Source organism: Zosterops lateralis (genome assembly GCF_965231275.1).
Source record: "Zosterops lateralis genome assembly, chromosome: 4".
Lineage (NCBI taxonomy): Eukaryota > Metazoa > Chordata > Aves > Passeriformes > Zosteropidae > Zosterops > Zosterops lateralis.
Window position 1 is genome coordinate 58,946,523 of NC_139765.1, and position 16,020 is coordinate 58,962,542.

Consider the following 16,020-nt stretch of genomic DNA (forward strand, 5'->3'; position numbering starts at 1 on the left):
ACTTCTGTTTTATTGGTCAATGTTTTTTATGCCCACCCCAGCTTTCCATTTGTGAACTTGTCGAGTCTCTACCTCTGCTAAGTCTGTCCCAATCCATGGTAAAATATATACTGTAAGCAGGGAAATAATCTGCCATGTCACAACAACAGGAAAAAATAATCAACAAACCCAGCAATTCTGCCAGCAAAGGAAGATGATTGAAAAAGCTGAATTCTCATCTCTGTTGAAGATTTTTATATGGAACTTGCATCCATTATTTTTAACTTATGGTATTGACTTTGTAAGCTCAGGAATAAAACAATGAAATAAGCTGCTTTTGTGAATCCTTTGTCACAGACCCCGCTGCCTCAGTTTTCATTTTGTATGTATTTATCTGCAACCACCACTTGCTTTTCCATAATTCATTAACACCTCATGGCAGCACAAGCTTCTACGTACACTAGCCCATCACCGATGGGGGGCATTCCATACTCCCACATTTTCAGAGAGGTAACCCCACTCAGACAACCCACAAGCCTTTTGGACATAGAGCCAGTTGGCAGTTCCTGTTCAACTCTGTTTGTTGTCTACTCACGAGTACACATTAGTGGACTGGCAGCTCTGAGAGGCAGTGACAACACAATTCTTACAAGTACTGTGTACCCCATTTTGGTATCCATTCATAATCAGGAGGGATATATAAACTAAAATGTCCTTGAGAAGAGCTCCAGGAGTGTTAACAAAGGTCAGTGTAGCACTAGAGACTCAGTTCTCAGTGAGGTGGCTGGAATTGGTGTTCCTCCAGTGCTGCTGAACTCTGCCAGCATTACTTGGGCAGGCACCACCTCAGCATGCTCGAACATGGGAGCAGTGCTTTGATGATGCTCCCTAAAGAACAGCACACAAAGGAATACTTAAGAAAACTGATTAGCACATTAGATACATTGTCACAGAACATAGGGACCCAGTCATTAAACACGTAGCATGAACATTGTAATTGAACACAAAAGGATGGGCCCTCCTTTGTCAATATACATTTGAAGTACATGAGATGGGAGAGGGACCTACACATTTTGACAGCAGCACAAAAACCCCTGGTGATCAGAGCTATGGGACAGGCAATGGCCTCAGTGTGCTGGAAGTCAAAAACAAATTCCCAAATGCACCCTCACCAAGGGAAAAAAAAAAGCCTAGAACAACTGACCACAGATCATGATGTAGCATTTAGTTGTTAAATTTATAAATTCTGCAGGTATAATCCTGCCTCTGAAGCACTAGAGGTTCAAATAAGTTATTGCAAATACTTCGGTTTCCTTTTTCACCTTGTGATAGAAGAGATGAAGTATGAAAGTTCAGAAGAAACTGCTGCAGAACATCAAATGTTTTGAAAAACATTTTTTTAAAAAGTTTTGCTTTCATGGAAAACCGCCTAGGTTAATTTAACAGTAATATTAGAGATCTAAATTAAGTAACTTTTAATGTGTTCAGAAAGACAACTGTATTTTTGCAGGGTGAACAAAATCTACTTTTATTACTAGTTTTTGTAAATAACTCATTTAACTTGCATAATGCAATCACGTCTAGGGAAAACCTGTGGTCTTGCAGGGCAGAGTCTTCAATGCAAACAGACCCAAGTCACCTTCCTGACTAAATGACACTTTGGAGACTTCAGCTTCCAAAATAATTTCTTGTAAATCCACCCATGAAAACACCTCATTTGGGTCTCATAGTAAATCACAATTTAACTTATGTCAACAGTAAAAAGCTATTTAATGTCTCTACACCAATGAAACTAGTAGAAACTAGGAACCCAAGTTTGGAACTTGTCTGTCAAAACTTTTATGCAGCACTCATTTTATTACTATTTCTCCTGTATTAAATAGACCAGAGAGATGTTTTACACGTGTTCAAAAAAGGCAGTGGTTTAAGTAAGCCTGTCTGCTGCTATTTTAAACAAACAAAAACATTGTAGTCCAGCCAGTAAATCTTATGATATATTCCATGTACCAACTGGACTGTCAGAAATGAAAAACAAGTCTCTTATTTTCCACGGTCATTCTCACAGGCTGATGTGACACCCTTTTGTTTTTAAAGGCTCAAGTCCTTCCAAGCTCCATTTTTTACTATGCCTCACATTTCCCTTTAGAGAGGATGATGCATTCTGTAAAGCCATCTTTAAAACAAGAAGTCAGCACAGCCATTTGTCCCTAATCCTTTGATAAACCTTGTAATTCCCTTAGTACTTCATAACTAAATTTGCCATTGGTCTGGTTGGTAAGAAAAGGACGATATTTGTACTACTGTGTTTTAACTAAGGGAAGACTTAACTGAAATCAAAATACAAAACTGAAGCTGTACATTTCTGTATTAAACACAGAAACAGACAAAACCAGGTCTGTGTGTCAGTTCACTGGTCTGTTTACTGTATGGGACAACATTTTAACTCTAAGACTTACCTCTCCTTCAACATCTATGTGTAAGAACGTGAGGCATTCTCTTCCAAAGATCTTTTAAGTACACAAATCATAATACCTCAGAGAACATCAGAAAAACCCCACAAAACTGCAGACAGTTATAGTTTTATGCACATCCCAGAAAAACAATACAGCACAAAAATAACAAACAGTATGGATTTCTACCTAATTAGGACAGTAATTTTACTTTAACAGGATGCATACATGTGATGAAATGGTAACATTCACAGTTGTTGCACCTGGTGACTACTGCAAATCAGTAGCCCTCCTAATTCCTTTTGATAGCCTTTCCTAGCAGTGGTTCAAAAAACCAAGACAAGTTTTATGTCCGTTCAGAATGCTATGTAAGCTCTATTGACAATTTAAGTGGATACAACCTATGGTGCAAATTTGTCTGTGAATTCTGCACCTGTAAACAGGCTCTAGGAGTTCAGCATCACCATGCATAAATCAGTGTTATGAAGTCAAAGCACCACTCCTTCTTTTAAAGCCAGCAGTGGATGGCAGCAGACTGTCAGGTGCTAACACCACCACAGATTATCCACACAGACCTTATTCTTCACTGTACACATCTCTGATGCCCCTGCTTCACACTGCTACCGGCCAGCACAGCACCTCTCTGCCTCTTCCTGTCCTCAAAGAGGGGGCAGCAACTCCATCCCAGCAGCACAAAGAGGGAGATGCTGATGATTGTTTATGGAAAATTTCCTCTTTCTAGTCCATCAGAAATACTTGGGCTGTAAAGATGCCTTTTCTGGCAGTAGTATTGTTAAAAGGATATCATCCATCAGGTTGCCAAAACAAAATAAATCAGAGTATGTTTAATAAAAATTATTTACAATGTTTGAACCCTCTCTGGGACCACCAAAATATTTGACAAAAGACAAAAGTACAGATTACAGATTTCCAAGCCTTTTGTTTAAGTTCAGCTTAAAGTCCTGCCAATTCTTCCTTGTCAAGAAAAAGGAAGAAATGCCAATAGCAAATTCTGCTTGGCATGCTCTCTGTGCATATAACACAGCTCAGGTTACCCTTGTGTCCAAGCTTCGTTAAAGCTCAGATGTCATCAAATGACTCAGTACTATGTTTCTTCCTCTGAAATTTATTTCCACATTTTCACAGAACATCTTTTGTTGACATTCTGCAAACAACACTATCCAATAAAGTGCCGATTTTTTCTTCCTGTGGTGTAACTTTGTACATCTGCAGAAAAAAACAAGAAAAACAGAAAAGATGTATAAGGAAGAAAAAACCTGATGACATACCTTCTAAAAATATGTACACAAGAAAAGATTATTCCCTTCTCCCCCACTTTTACACTGGAAAATCCTGTCTTCTTGTGACTGCAAGACTAAATTTGGACTGAAGCAAATTCTGAAACTGCAAGAACAAGGAAAGCTACGAAACTGAGTGAGCAGCACTTTTAGCTCCACATGTTAAACGCTGATTTGTCCAATTTTATTCATATGTCTTATATCAATACTTTGACAGACATGATAAAGATAATTTAAGTTACTTGAATTTTATCCTGTAGGAGACTTATGCTTCTAAATACCTCTTTAGCATATGGTAATCTGTTAAGAGCATATATGCCCCAAGACAGCTCCTAACAGCTAATTAACCTGTTTTATTTTAACCACCCCTACTGGGACTATCTATGTACTTAATCTTATGAAACTGTTCATGACTGAAATTTTTAATTAAATGAATATTTGCCTGAAAAACAGGAATCAAAAGTGCTTGGATGGTAGGCAGCACTTCGGAATTTATTTTTACATTCTTATTCCCTGACAACATTATTAATTTGAAGACTTAAACTTTGTGATGTTAAGGTGTGACAACTAAAACTTGTTTCAACTAAAAAAATCTAAGAAATAATCAAGGTCCACTTAAAACAAGTTAGCAGTTGCACTAAAGAAATACAGATCCTAAGTTAATGACGTCTGTTGATATTTAATCAGTCAACTAAATAAACTGTCCCTTTTCTCCATGTCAGTCTTCTCTTTTGGCCACACACCTTTTTAACTTTGGCAGTGTCTGTTAGCCGGGGTAGTTCATCTAGGGAAACCTGCTGGCCTTCCACCTGAGATGCTATATCTGCCAGATCTACAGTCTTGTCTCCATCCACAACCAACACAATGAGGACTGCTGTGTCGCTGTCTGAAATGCCAAACTTTTTAAATGCATCTGAAATCTGAAAAAAGATAAAATATTTTGAGTCACTTTCTCACTACATATAAGGAACCTTTTCAGTTACTGTGTCAGATACACCAAGAGCATAAATTAACAGACATTTTATATTAATGGAATTCTGACAAGCTACAAACCATAACAGCACGTCAGTGATATTAAAAATAACAATTAAAACCTTCTACTAGTAGTCAGGTAAAGTGTTAAAGGAATACATGTACTTAGTTTGGCTGTGTGGGTCTTAGCAAGCTTTTCTGGCAAAAAAAGAGACTTGTTCAATAAATCTTACATTGTTGCTTGGTGAAAGGCTGAAAATAATTTCTGCATAGAGTGTTCTGGTCTTCATTTTACCTATCTTCTGCAGATGCACTGCTTTGTTGGCTGCCACAAGAACCTGAAAAGGATCTACAATCTGTAAAACACAACAGAAACAGTTATACAGAATTAACTTACTGTTTTGAAATCTGGAAAAAACACTGATCATTTCATTTTGATAGCCTAATTCTAACAAAAAAAAAAAAATACTAGATTTTGAAACTGTTTATGGGTTAAACGAGAACAAAGACACCAAATAGTAAATTTTTGGCAGCACGAATTAATTAGCACTCGAGTTTACACATGAAGCAGATCTAAACTCCACCAAGCAGGATGTGAAATTAACCAAAACAATGTTTTTGGCCAGTCTTGCCAAGGCTCTGTGTTACAGAGGAACTGTTCTGCTACAGGACACAGTACTGAGATCAGATGAGGGCACTCGAGCAGGGCCTGGGGGACGCGCACAGCAACTCGTGTGACAGCGACTGCCAACACGGGCCAGCCTCGTGAGCCCCCGACACGCCTTCCCTCACCATCGCAGGGTTTATCAGTGCTCCGTCAATGGCTCCTTCCATGGCTTTTTTCCGCAGAGCAGCGGCGTTTTTCACGTGCTGGAAGAGGAGCAGCGTGACGCTGCGCTCAGGGAACAGCTCCAGGCGGTGCGTCCGCTCCATCCCGGCAGCGCCGCGGAGTATCGGCGGCTCGTCCCGTGAAAACACAGCGCTCACACGCGGCTATCGCTGAGACCGGGGGCTCAGCGATTGCTACAGCGATTCCTACAGCGATCCCCCGATTCCCGGCCCCGCTGCAGCCCTTCCCGCCCGGCCGGGCCCGCCGCTCGCCCCTCCCCGGAAGGGCGGCCCCATCGCGGCCGGCGCGGAGCCGGCATGGAGCGGGCCGAGGCCTACGGCTTCTCGGGGGCCATGAGCGGTTCCTTCCTGCTGTCCTGCCTGCTCTTCGCGGCCGTCAGCCGCCGGCAGCGCGGGCCCTACATGGACGAGGTGTTCCACGTCCCGCAGGCGCAGGCCTATTGCCACGGCCGCTTCCTGCAGGTCAGGGCGGGACTCGGGTGCGGGCGGCCGAAGGCGGGTTTGGTACCGGGGGGAGCCGCGGCGCACACAGAGTTCAGAGCCCTGAGGGCAGCAGTGCCGGCAGCTGTCTGAGCCTCGGGCCGGGCGAGGGGAAGGGGCCGTGTGGGAGTGGCGGTGGCGCGGCTCAGGGCCCGCTGTCGGCAGGGCTCCATGACACTGTGTGTGTGTCTGTGTCCCCTGCAGTGGGACAGGGCTCCATAACGCTGTGTGTGTGTCCCTTGCAGTGGGACAGGGCACCATAACGCTGTGTGTGTGTCCCTTACATTGGGACAGGGCTCCATGACACTGTGTGTGTGTCCCCTGCAGTGGGACAGGGCTCTATAACGCTGTGTGTGTGTCCCCTGCAGTGGGACAGGGCTCTATAACGCTGTGTGTGTGTCCCCTGCAGTGGGACAGGGCCCCATAACGCTGTGTGTGTGTCCCTTACATTGGGACAGGGCTCCATGACACTGTGTGTGTGTCCCCTGCAGTGGGACAGGGCCCCATGACGCTGTGTGTGTGTCCCCTGCAGTGGGACCCCATGATCACCACGCTGCCCGGCCTGTACCTGCTCTCCGTGGGAGTGGTGAAGCCCGCGGCGTGGCTCCTCGGCTGGACGGGGAGCGTGGTGTGCTCTGTGGGGATGCTCAGGTTCATCAACCTCCTCTTCAGTGCTGGGAACTTCTATTTACTCTATTTGCTTCTGTTCAAGATCCATCAGAAGAATAAGGTACAGTCGAAGTAAAATAATTTTATGCATTCGTACAAGCAGCTTTGGTTGCCTAGGGTATGTTCACTTCACTACATATGTGAGATGTTAGGAGTTTTGTATAACTGCGGGTACCACCACCAGTTGGGCCAAGAAGGCACATTCCTATTCTCTATTTTTTAAATTTTTTTTTCTAGCACAAGGTGCAGTCCTCTAAAAATTCATTCTTGCATATAGGCAGAAGGAGTCCTATTGAAATCAAAGTTAGTAGATATACAGACTTATTATCCAAAGGTCTGAACGTTCATGTAGTTGGCATTGCTTCAGAGTCCTCACAAAACTTGAACAGCAGCTCCTTAGCTGCTCTGTGAGCAGCCTGTGTAGTTTGTGGGGATTTCTTCTTTTTCAGCTGCAGGCATTTGGATTTATCCTTGTTGAATTTCATCATGTTTTTGTCACCCCATTCCTCCAGCCTGTGTGGCTCACTCTGGATCACACCTGTGCTCTTGAGCAAATTGGCTGGTCCTGCCCATACAGTGTCAACTACAGACTTGGTGACAGTGCTGCTTTCTTGTCTTTGATAAAGCCATTAAACAGGACAGGTCCCAGTGCAGATCTCTGTGGTACTTGGGTTGTTACTGTCCTTTGGGTAGAGTGTGACCAGTTCACCATCCAGCCAGTTTTTACTTGTCTAGCTGTCCACACATCCAGACCATACAGTTCAGCTTGAATACATGAATGCTGTAGATTTAAAATTTTGGAGCATCCACCACTGCAGTAGATAAATTATTTTAGTGGTTAATGGCCTATTTAAAATCCTTCACATTAGTAAAGTTACTTAGCTTGACTTTTAACTTTAAAACATCTTTTTCCTATTCCCTGATAACTGAAGGATTCCTTTACCATAAAGAAAATTTCTTTTGGAGGAACCTCTTCATTTTTAAGCACATGATAACACTGTACAGAATTAGATTAAGTAAATTGTTTCCACTTTTAATTTTATACTTGGAAGTGGAAATATAAATGTAAGAAAAAAGTTTCACGACAGTAGGCTAAGCATGTAGTGATACTTTGCCATTTTTTTGACCTCAGTGTTTTCTCAATTCTTCTTGTGAGGTGTTGAGTGGCTGTTTCACCCTGCACTACATCATTCGGAAATATTGTGCAACATTTTTTAGTGTTATTATTTCTGGTGTTGTCATGTAGTGAATGGAATAATTGGGAAGAGTTTTTAACTACGTGGTCTCCTACCTTTTTTTAAATTTCTGACTCGTGAATTACAATGATTAAAACAAAAAAAGCTGCATCAAAGATTGGACTTGGAGTTGGCCTCTCTGTGGACTGGATTCAAAAGAGGTAACAATAGAGGCACAGAATCTCATTATGAGATTGCAGGGGCATTAGCTATTGATTCATTCTGCCCATTAGTGCAGCCTTTTTATCCTTTTTATCCAAGCTATGGGAGCAATTATGCTCCCACCATGATTTTAATGCCACAAATATGTGCACACCTGACATATGAAAGAAGCTGGTGTATTTTTCGTTGCCATATTTTTAACTCACCTGCAGTAATGTTCTGTACTTTTCACTTGGATTTTAACATTGTGTAACTATATTAACATAGCAGGAGCTTAAAAAAGTATAGCATTTGTGCAATAATGGAAACAAAGAATATAGGAGATATTATATTGTTTTAATGAATTGCCAAGAATAATGCTAGTTTTCTTTTAATACACTATTTTGTTTTATTGGACATTGTCTGATCACATTTTTCTGCTTCTTCTTTAGGCTGTGTCTGGTTTCCAGAGAATCTTGTCGGCATTAACTCTTGCAATGTTTCCCACTCTTTATTTTTTTACATTCCTTTATTATACAGATCCAGGGTCAGTATTTTTTACTCTCTTTTCCTATTTAATGTGCCTTTATGGTAACCATAAAACTTCTGCTCTCCTTGGATTTTGTGGCTTCATGTTTCGTCAGACAAATATTGTGTGGACAGTTTTTTGTGCTGGAAATGTTGTTGCAGAGAAGCTAAATGAAGCCTGGAAGATTGAGTTGCAGAAAAAGAGAGATGAGAAGATTTCTTCCAGGAAAGGATCATTTTCAGATTTGACCAGAGTACTGAAGTTTCTTGTTGAATATCTGTTGTCACCTAAAAACTTAGTTACACTTACTGCTTTAACTTGGCCATACATCATATTAGTATCTCTTTTCTTCGTTTTTGTTTTTGTCAACGGTGGAATAGTTGTTGGTGATAGAAGTAGTCATGAAGCCTGTTTGCACTTTCCTCAGCTGTTTTATTTTCTGTCCTTTACTGTTTTTTTTTCATTCCCTCATTTATTGACCCCTAGTAAAATCAGGAAATTCCTTTTGTCATTGCGAAAGCACCCTGTGCAGTATAGTTTAATCACTGTCATCTCTTTATTCCTGATCTGGAAATTTACCTATGTCCATAAGTATTTACTAGCAGATAACAGACATTATACATTTTATGTCTGGAGAAAAGTGTTCCAAAGACACGAGCTTGTAAAATACCTGTTAGTTCCATTTTATATATTTGCTGGATGGAGTTTTGCTGATACCCTGAAATCAAAATCGATATTCTGGATCTTAATGTATTTTGTATGTTTATTAGCAGTTACAGTTCCTCAAAAATTGCTAGAATTTCGTTACTTTATTTTGCCATTCTTAATATATAGGCTCAATATTCCATATCTGTCTCTATATAGACAACTTCTGGAGCTGGCTTTTTATATTTTAGTAAATGCTGTAACTTTTTATCTCTTTCTAAACAGAACGTTCCAATGGGAAAATAGTGATGAAGTACAGAGGTTTATGTGGTGACATTTTTTTGATACTTTTATACCTTTAGGAAAACACAGTTCTGTTTCAGGACTGGACTCTTGAATGCAAATGATGCAAAACAATGTATTGCATCATTTAAGGACTGTTTTCCCTAGCTGGAATTGTGAAGTAAGCTCTTTGCTTATATTGTTGCAACCAAATGCAAAATCTGTTAAGATGTGAAGATACTCCATATATTGAATTTATGAGAATTTTAAAATTCAGTATGAGGGGAAATATGAGAACACCCTTCTGCAATTAATGTAAAATAAAGGAGATGTTTACTGTCATTTTTCATGATAATAAAATATTATATAACATGCCGTTGAAGGTATAAGAGTTTATGTTTCAGAGGTTTCTCTTTTACAAAAGAAGAATTTCAACATGTTCAACCTTTTTGTTTATTTGTGTGTTTATTTATTCGTCAGATCAGGCCATTTCCTTCTAGGTTTACTACTGGTCAAAGTATAAACCACTACTGAAGTACAATGTTTTCAAAGCCTCCTACATCTCACTGAATTTTCATTACTTTTTTTGTCACTAAATGCTTACATTAGCTTTGTAAGCAGAATGTAGGCTCTTAAGTCATTAGAGCATTTTCAACACTTTATTTCAAACTGATATTTAGAAAACACAGCAGATGCTATGTGTGTGCACCTTCTTTGGAGGAATAAATGTTACTGTACAATAAAACATAAATGGCACTTGATAATGTGACCTGTTAGAAAGGGCGTAGTTTACAGATGTCAGACTGCAACGTGCAGTGGATTGCAGCACTCTTAAATAATTGAGCATTTATGTCCTGTGGTTTGTGCTGAAATCAGGTCTGAGTGCATTCCTGAGTTGCATTGAGTGTTTCAAAGATCTCTGGTGTGTAATCTTCAAATACTAATGGCAATATTGAACCATTCTTTTTAACTGTTTTTCATGTTTAATGGAACTTGAGTGTATATATTTTGTTTGACAAAGGTGAAATGCAATATGTATATATATGTGTGTATGTATATTTAAAAGCATCTAGTGTGCATTATCATCGGAGTAAATGAAGGGTGTAATGGTTCCTGTCAGTAAATCACTTCATTAAGTCTCAAAACATTTGACGGCTAAAGTATGTGGCAGGGGAGAGTGATGTCCAAAACTTCAGGTACTGTGTAGCTTGGAGCCATGTCTTGACTCCAATCCTTCCCTGTACTAGCACTGTGGTGGGTGTGGTGAGTTCACATTCTGATCAATGCCTTTGCAACCCTGTTCCTCCTAAGGAAACCCTCTAGCCACTTTCAATGAGTAAGTGCATTTGTAGTGAATTCAAGATATTTGCCAGGTTGCTTTTTGCTTCTTGGCCTTTTGTCAGCCTGGTAACTTGTCAATGTGTACCATAGGGAAAGCCATTTTCAATCAGTCCCTATTTGCTTCTTCAAGTTGAAGGGACAAGAGAAACTCAAAATTGATTGCTTTTGAAGAATCCAGTGTGGTTCTGGCAGAGTCCAGGATGTTATATTGTGATTTCAGTATCGTGGATTTGGGAGGGGAAGTCTTGTGTGCCTTCTGCTTCCAATTTTGTTTTTGTATGCCATGCCAATAAAATCATAAGATAAAGAGCATTTGCCTGCTTAAGTACAACTTCCTTTGTGCCGTGAAATACTGAGTTGGAATTATAACATGGAAAGGCATGGGGCTCTGTCTAGTATTCCAAGTTGTATCTTAGATCCAAAGTTTTTTCCTGGTTTTATGTAGGGGAGCAGGTGTTAATTCCCTTGAGAAAAAAATTCCCGTGCAAAGATCCCTGTGTAGTCCACAGGTGTTTTATCCAGCATGTCTATTTTGTACTGATTTCAAATGCCATCCATTATGAACTCTGGTGAGAGACTGTTCATGCTTCCTATTTTTAACAGAGGTAGCAGCTGTGTTACAGGTGAAAAGAACCAGATTAAATGTGAACAATTTTAAAACTTTTTTTTTTTTTTTTTTTTTTTGTGAAAAGTGAGTGCAAAACATCCACCAAAATTTAGAGCACAATACCTTTCTAATGAGCTCCAACTCAGGAGACACTGGAAAAATTACAATAGAGCGATGTCTGTGACCTGTTTGGGCTGTTTAACCAGTACTATGAAATGGCATAATATTTTATAATTGAATTTATCATTATACTTACAGGTTTTAATTTAAAAGTACAATTATACTTAATATATTTTACTCATTTGAAAGCAGGCTGAGTTGATAAAAGTTTAAAGAGCGAAGTTGATGAATTACTAAAGTATGAACATAGCTTTATTTGTAGAATAAAGCTATGTTTTCACTTTTGCCTGTGGTCCTCAGGGTGTTTGCTGGTGAAATTTAATGTTAGCCAAGTCAGTCCAGAAATCAGAGGGGTTATATTTGGATCAGAATTGGTCATAAAGAAAGGTCTCCAAATTCCATCAATATTTCCTGGGACTTTGACAAATAGCAGTAGTACTGTTGAAATCCATTGAAAAATGAATTTTAATATTTTGCCACTGAAATATTTCCATTGTAGTTGTTTCTAATTTATTAGCTGTTTTCCTTAAAGACATGCAGAATGGGCTGTATTTATCCTGCTTATCCTGCTGAGGTCTTCTAGATTCAATAGAACTATAATTACTTACTTTAGGTTAAATCTCCACAGGTGTCAATGAAATTTCATATAACAGCTTAAAATATTAATTTCTTGTAAATTTTATTAGTTATCAATTTAGGATAAAATCACACTAATGTCTTGAAGTATTCAAAGTAAAACAAAAAATAGCACACCTAACAATTCTATAATGGCTGCTTTGAAAATAAAGCTCAGTTTTAATTTTTCCTAGAAATAAGATGATTTTTCAGTAACTGTTGGAATAATAAAAGTAACTGAACAGTCACAGTATGGGTGAATTGTTTTGAAGTGGGGGAAAAAATAGAAACAATTGAACGTCTTTTTTTCTTTTAGATAAAAATATGTTGTTATTCAGCTAGATAGGAAGTTTGATAATCCTTTATGCTGTGAACTACATTTCCTGCTGTTTGTGAGCATTCCATATTTCATTCCTTTTCACTTTGATAACACACATTCATGTTCAAAATTAGCAAGAATTTTGTAGCATAAGCAATGCTGAAATATTTTTATCTGTTAATTTTCTAGAGATGGATAAATAAGATAGATTATTTCTGTTAGAAAGTGAGAAAAGAGTATTCTATATTGTCTGGGGGCAGTTGAATTTTGTCCTGTTGATGCAGCTTTGCTGTTTTTTGTTGTTCACAAGGTGGCAGTGCTGTGCTGTCTTGTTGAGCTGACCAAGTGCTTAGTGCAATGCTGCTTGAAATCATAATGTTGTTCCAGCAGCACTCTGATATAATTAGGAAACTTCAAGTTCTCTCATGCCTGGTTGCTTGTTTTAGCAACTGATTTAGCTATAATATCCTTGCTAATTTTAAAAACGTATAGTATGTTAAAGTTTTACTAGGACAAGTTTTGTTCATCTTTAAAGTGGCTTTGTGACATTTTTTTTCTGTTAGTGAAATTTTCATGTCTGCTCTAAGAGAACAAAATGAAATCCTACTTGAAATCCTACTGTTGTGAAGATGGTTTTAGCAGTTTTCCTTTGGGTGTTTTGTTATTAAATTTCACAGTATTCTTACTTTCTTTGCATATTCATTCTATTTGTTTCTGTCTAAAAAGAAAAAACCCCTGAAGGACAAATTGAGAAAAGCAGAGTAATTATGCTTTTGAGACTGACATATGGTGATTTTTCTAAGATATTTGCTCTTATTTGGGTGATGCATGTACAAACTAGAAATTCTCAAGTGTCTGTTTGCCCTATAGTAGTCAGTATACCATCTTTTAAATGCATCATTTGGTTTCCATTTAATAAAAAACTGTAAAGCCCAGTCCATGAAAATTCCTCCAATTATCTTAAACTTTGTCTATATTCAGTATACTAATTTTTTCCCCTGAAAAACTTTTTTTTCTCCTTACTTATCCCTTGTTAGATAAGACATGCTTTTTATTTTCAATTCAGTGACATTTTTCTGTCACCTGAGGCATGTTTTATAGAAAAACATCCTTCTTAAAAGTATGCTTTAGATGATGTGCAGATAATTAGTTTTGCTAACAAATGTCCTTTTGCAAACAAAAAGGATCTCTATGAGACAGAAATGCTAATCTTCCCAGCCATGTGTAGCTAAAATGCCCTTAATTTGCTAGTTTTTCTGCTTGATCTCAGAATATGTTCAGGACCTCATGCTGTTCCTTCAGCTTCATGGATAGTTAGGATTCGAGGAGCAGGAAACAAGAGGAAAAATATTTCTGCAGATCATTGTCACTGCAGTGCTGCCATAGCTGGGAGTGTGCAAGGCAGCCAGGAGCAGGAGTGAGTTGGTGCTTCTTGGGGTTAGAGGGCTCCACTGAATTTAGCAGAGCACTGTGGCTGGCTAAAGTACATGGTGATAGGGGGGAGCTGCTTGCCATACACATGTAGGAATGTCTTCTCCATCTGCAAGGAGAATCTGCTTGTTGCTAGAGCTGCCCGGATCTCTGGGAGAATGATCCTGTTGAAATCTGACAGTGAACTGGTTTGGTGGAGGATGTTTTAGCACTTTGCAGTGCATTTGTAAATAAAAAACTCTTCTTGCTGTGTTCAGGAAATGTGAGCTTACTTGAAACACAGCTGTGTGTCACAAATAGGGAAGGAGTTGCTTTCATTTTTGTGGAATACAGAATCATTAAGGTTGGACTAGACTCACAAGACCATTGAGTCCAGCTATCAACCCAGTACCACCTTTTTCACCACTAAACCATATCCCCAGCTGCTACATTCTTTGAACCCTTGGAGGGATAGTGATTCCGCCACTTCGCTGGGCAGCAAATTTCAAAGTCTGACTACCCTTTCCATGAAGAATTTTTTTATAATGTCCAATCTAGACTTAAGGCCGTTTTATCTGGTCCTCTCCCTTGCTGCATGGGAGAAGAAACAAGCCCAGACCTGCTACAACCTTGTTTCAGGGACCACTTTCAGACACCCCCTTCAGACCTATAAGTTTAATATACGTAAATCACATTTTCCTGCAATTCCCATTTGATTCCCATTGAACCTCAAACAAAGCATTGTCTGGCTGATTTTCACACTGTCAGTTGCTTGGGTACTTTAGTGGGTTTATAATACAAAATCGATGTGTCTTAGAAAATAAACATTGTTAAAGGAATGTTTCCCATGTGTTTTATATCCTGGTTTTAAGTAGATGTAAATTAATATCCCATGCATTTAATTCAAATTGGCTTGAACTCCTATTAATAACAGCAGTCTATGCCTTTTCAAAGATGTAATTGCTGAAGTTCATGTCCTTAGCTACATTCCCATCTTCTGTAATGAGATTACGTTTTGACATTTTCATATCAACGCTCCTGAAAGTATTATCATAGAAATAATTTTGTGAAAATATAATGAAAAAGGAATGGTGATTATCACTGGCAAGAGTCTAATTTAAGGGCATTAGTTCAGACCTGCAAGTTTAGTACATGTAAATCATGCTGCATTTTCCTGTGTTCCCTTCAAATCTCAAAGCATTGCCTGGCTGAACTGAAATTTAAATGACAAGCTTCAAAAGAAGAAAGGAAACACAGTTGGGAAAATCACCAATTTCAGGGGTAGCACTTCACCCTCGCGGTCAGTGCTTATCAAATGCCACCACGTTGTTGGTGTGTGGGAGTAAGCACAGTCCTGGTGCAGGGCAGCAAGGGTGTTGTGTGTGCTGCACGTGGGATTCCTTCCTTACTAGGTGCTCTGTGCATTCCTGAATAAGCACTACATACTTACTACCAATAGTATTATTTTATATTGGAGATAGTTGTGAAGGTGGGAGTTAAACCACCTTCTAGTGTGAGCTGCTGGCTGGAGCACTGCCTGTTCCTGAGCTGGGAAAGCCTCATAGCCAAGACTGAGGCCAGAATGACCAGTGTTTGAGTTGATTTTCCTGGCAACCGCTCTGCTAGCTAAATTTGAAAAGTTTCAGCCCAATCCAGTGTGTTGTTAACTTGCTTTAAAATCTCAGGAAGTCTTGTGGAGTTACCTTCTCGCTTCAGGTCTGGGCCCTGGAGAAAGAACCAGTAACACATCAAAGGAAAAGGAGTTTATTTGCCGTTTATAGTAAAAACTTGTATGTATCCTTGCTAAAGCTATATCAGTGCACATTTGCTTCAATAACAGTGAGTTTTATTCCCTTGACTGTTACTGGAATGGAATTTTCTGCCTTCTTTTTTGAAACAAGGAAGAAGAATAGTTTGCTTAAAACCAAAAAGAAATTGGGTGTCTGGCAGTTTCCTTAAGTATTAAGAAAATATATTTGGGATTCTGGAAACAGCTGTTGTCTGAGAGAAGCTTTAAGTTTGCCTTCAAGATAAATACCAGTAATTTCACTTCTCCCTCATATACTGCTTATAAAATAT

At 39.2% G+C, this 16,020-nt stretch overlaps 2 protein-coding genes across 2 annotated transcripts; one reads left to right on the forward strand and one right to left on the reverse strand.

Moving 5' to 3' along the window:
- Positions 1–1,471: 1,471 nt before the first annotated feature.
- Positions 1,472–5,800, reverse strand: TPRKB (TP53RK binding protein). The gene is made up of 4 exons (XM_083859459.1): positions 5,492–5,800; positions 4,933–5,055; positions 4,471–4,647; positions 1,472–3,656 (listed from the first exon to the last, which is right to left on the reverse strand). The coding sequence occupies exons 1-4, from the start codon at positions 5,630–5,632 to the stop codon at positions 3,570–3,572; spliced, it is 528 nt and encodes a 175-aa protein (XP_083715585.1). The 5' UTR covers positions 5,633–5,800; the 3' UTR covers positions 1,472–3,569.
- A 45-nt stretch (positions 5,801–5,845) lies between these two features.
- Positions 5,846–12,995, forward strand: ALG10 (ALG10 alpha-1,2-glucosyltransferase; the record flags this gene model as incomplete). The annotated part of the gene is made up of 3 exons (XM_083859457.1): positions 5,846–6,010; positions 6,561–6,758; positions 8,526–12,995. 3 exons carry the CDS (start codon positions 5,846–5,848, stop codon positions 9,579–9,581), a joined length of 1,419 nt encoding a protein of 472 aa, XP_083715583.1. The 3' UTR covers positions 9,582–12,995.
- Positions 12,996–16,020: the final 3,025 nt, after the last annotated feature.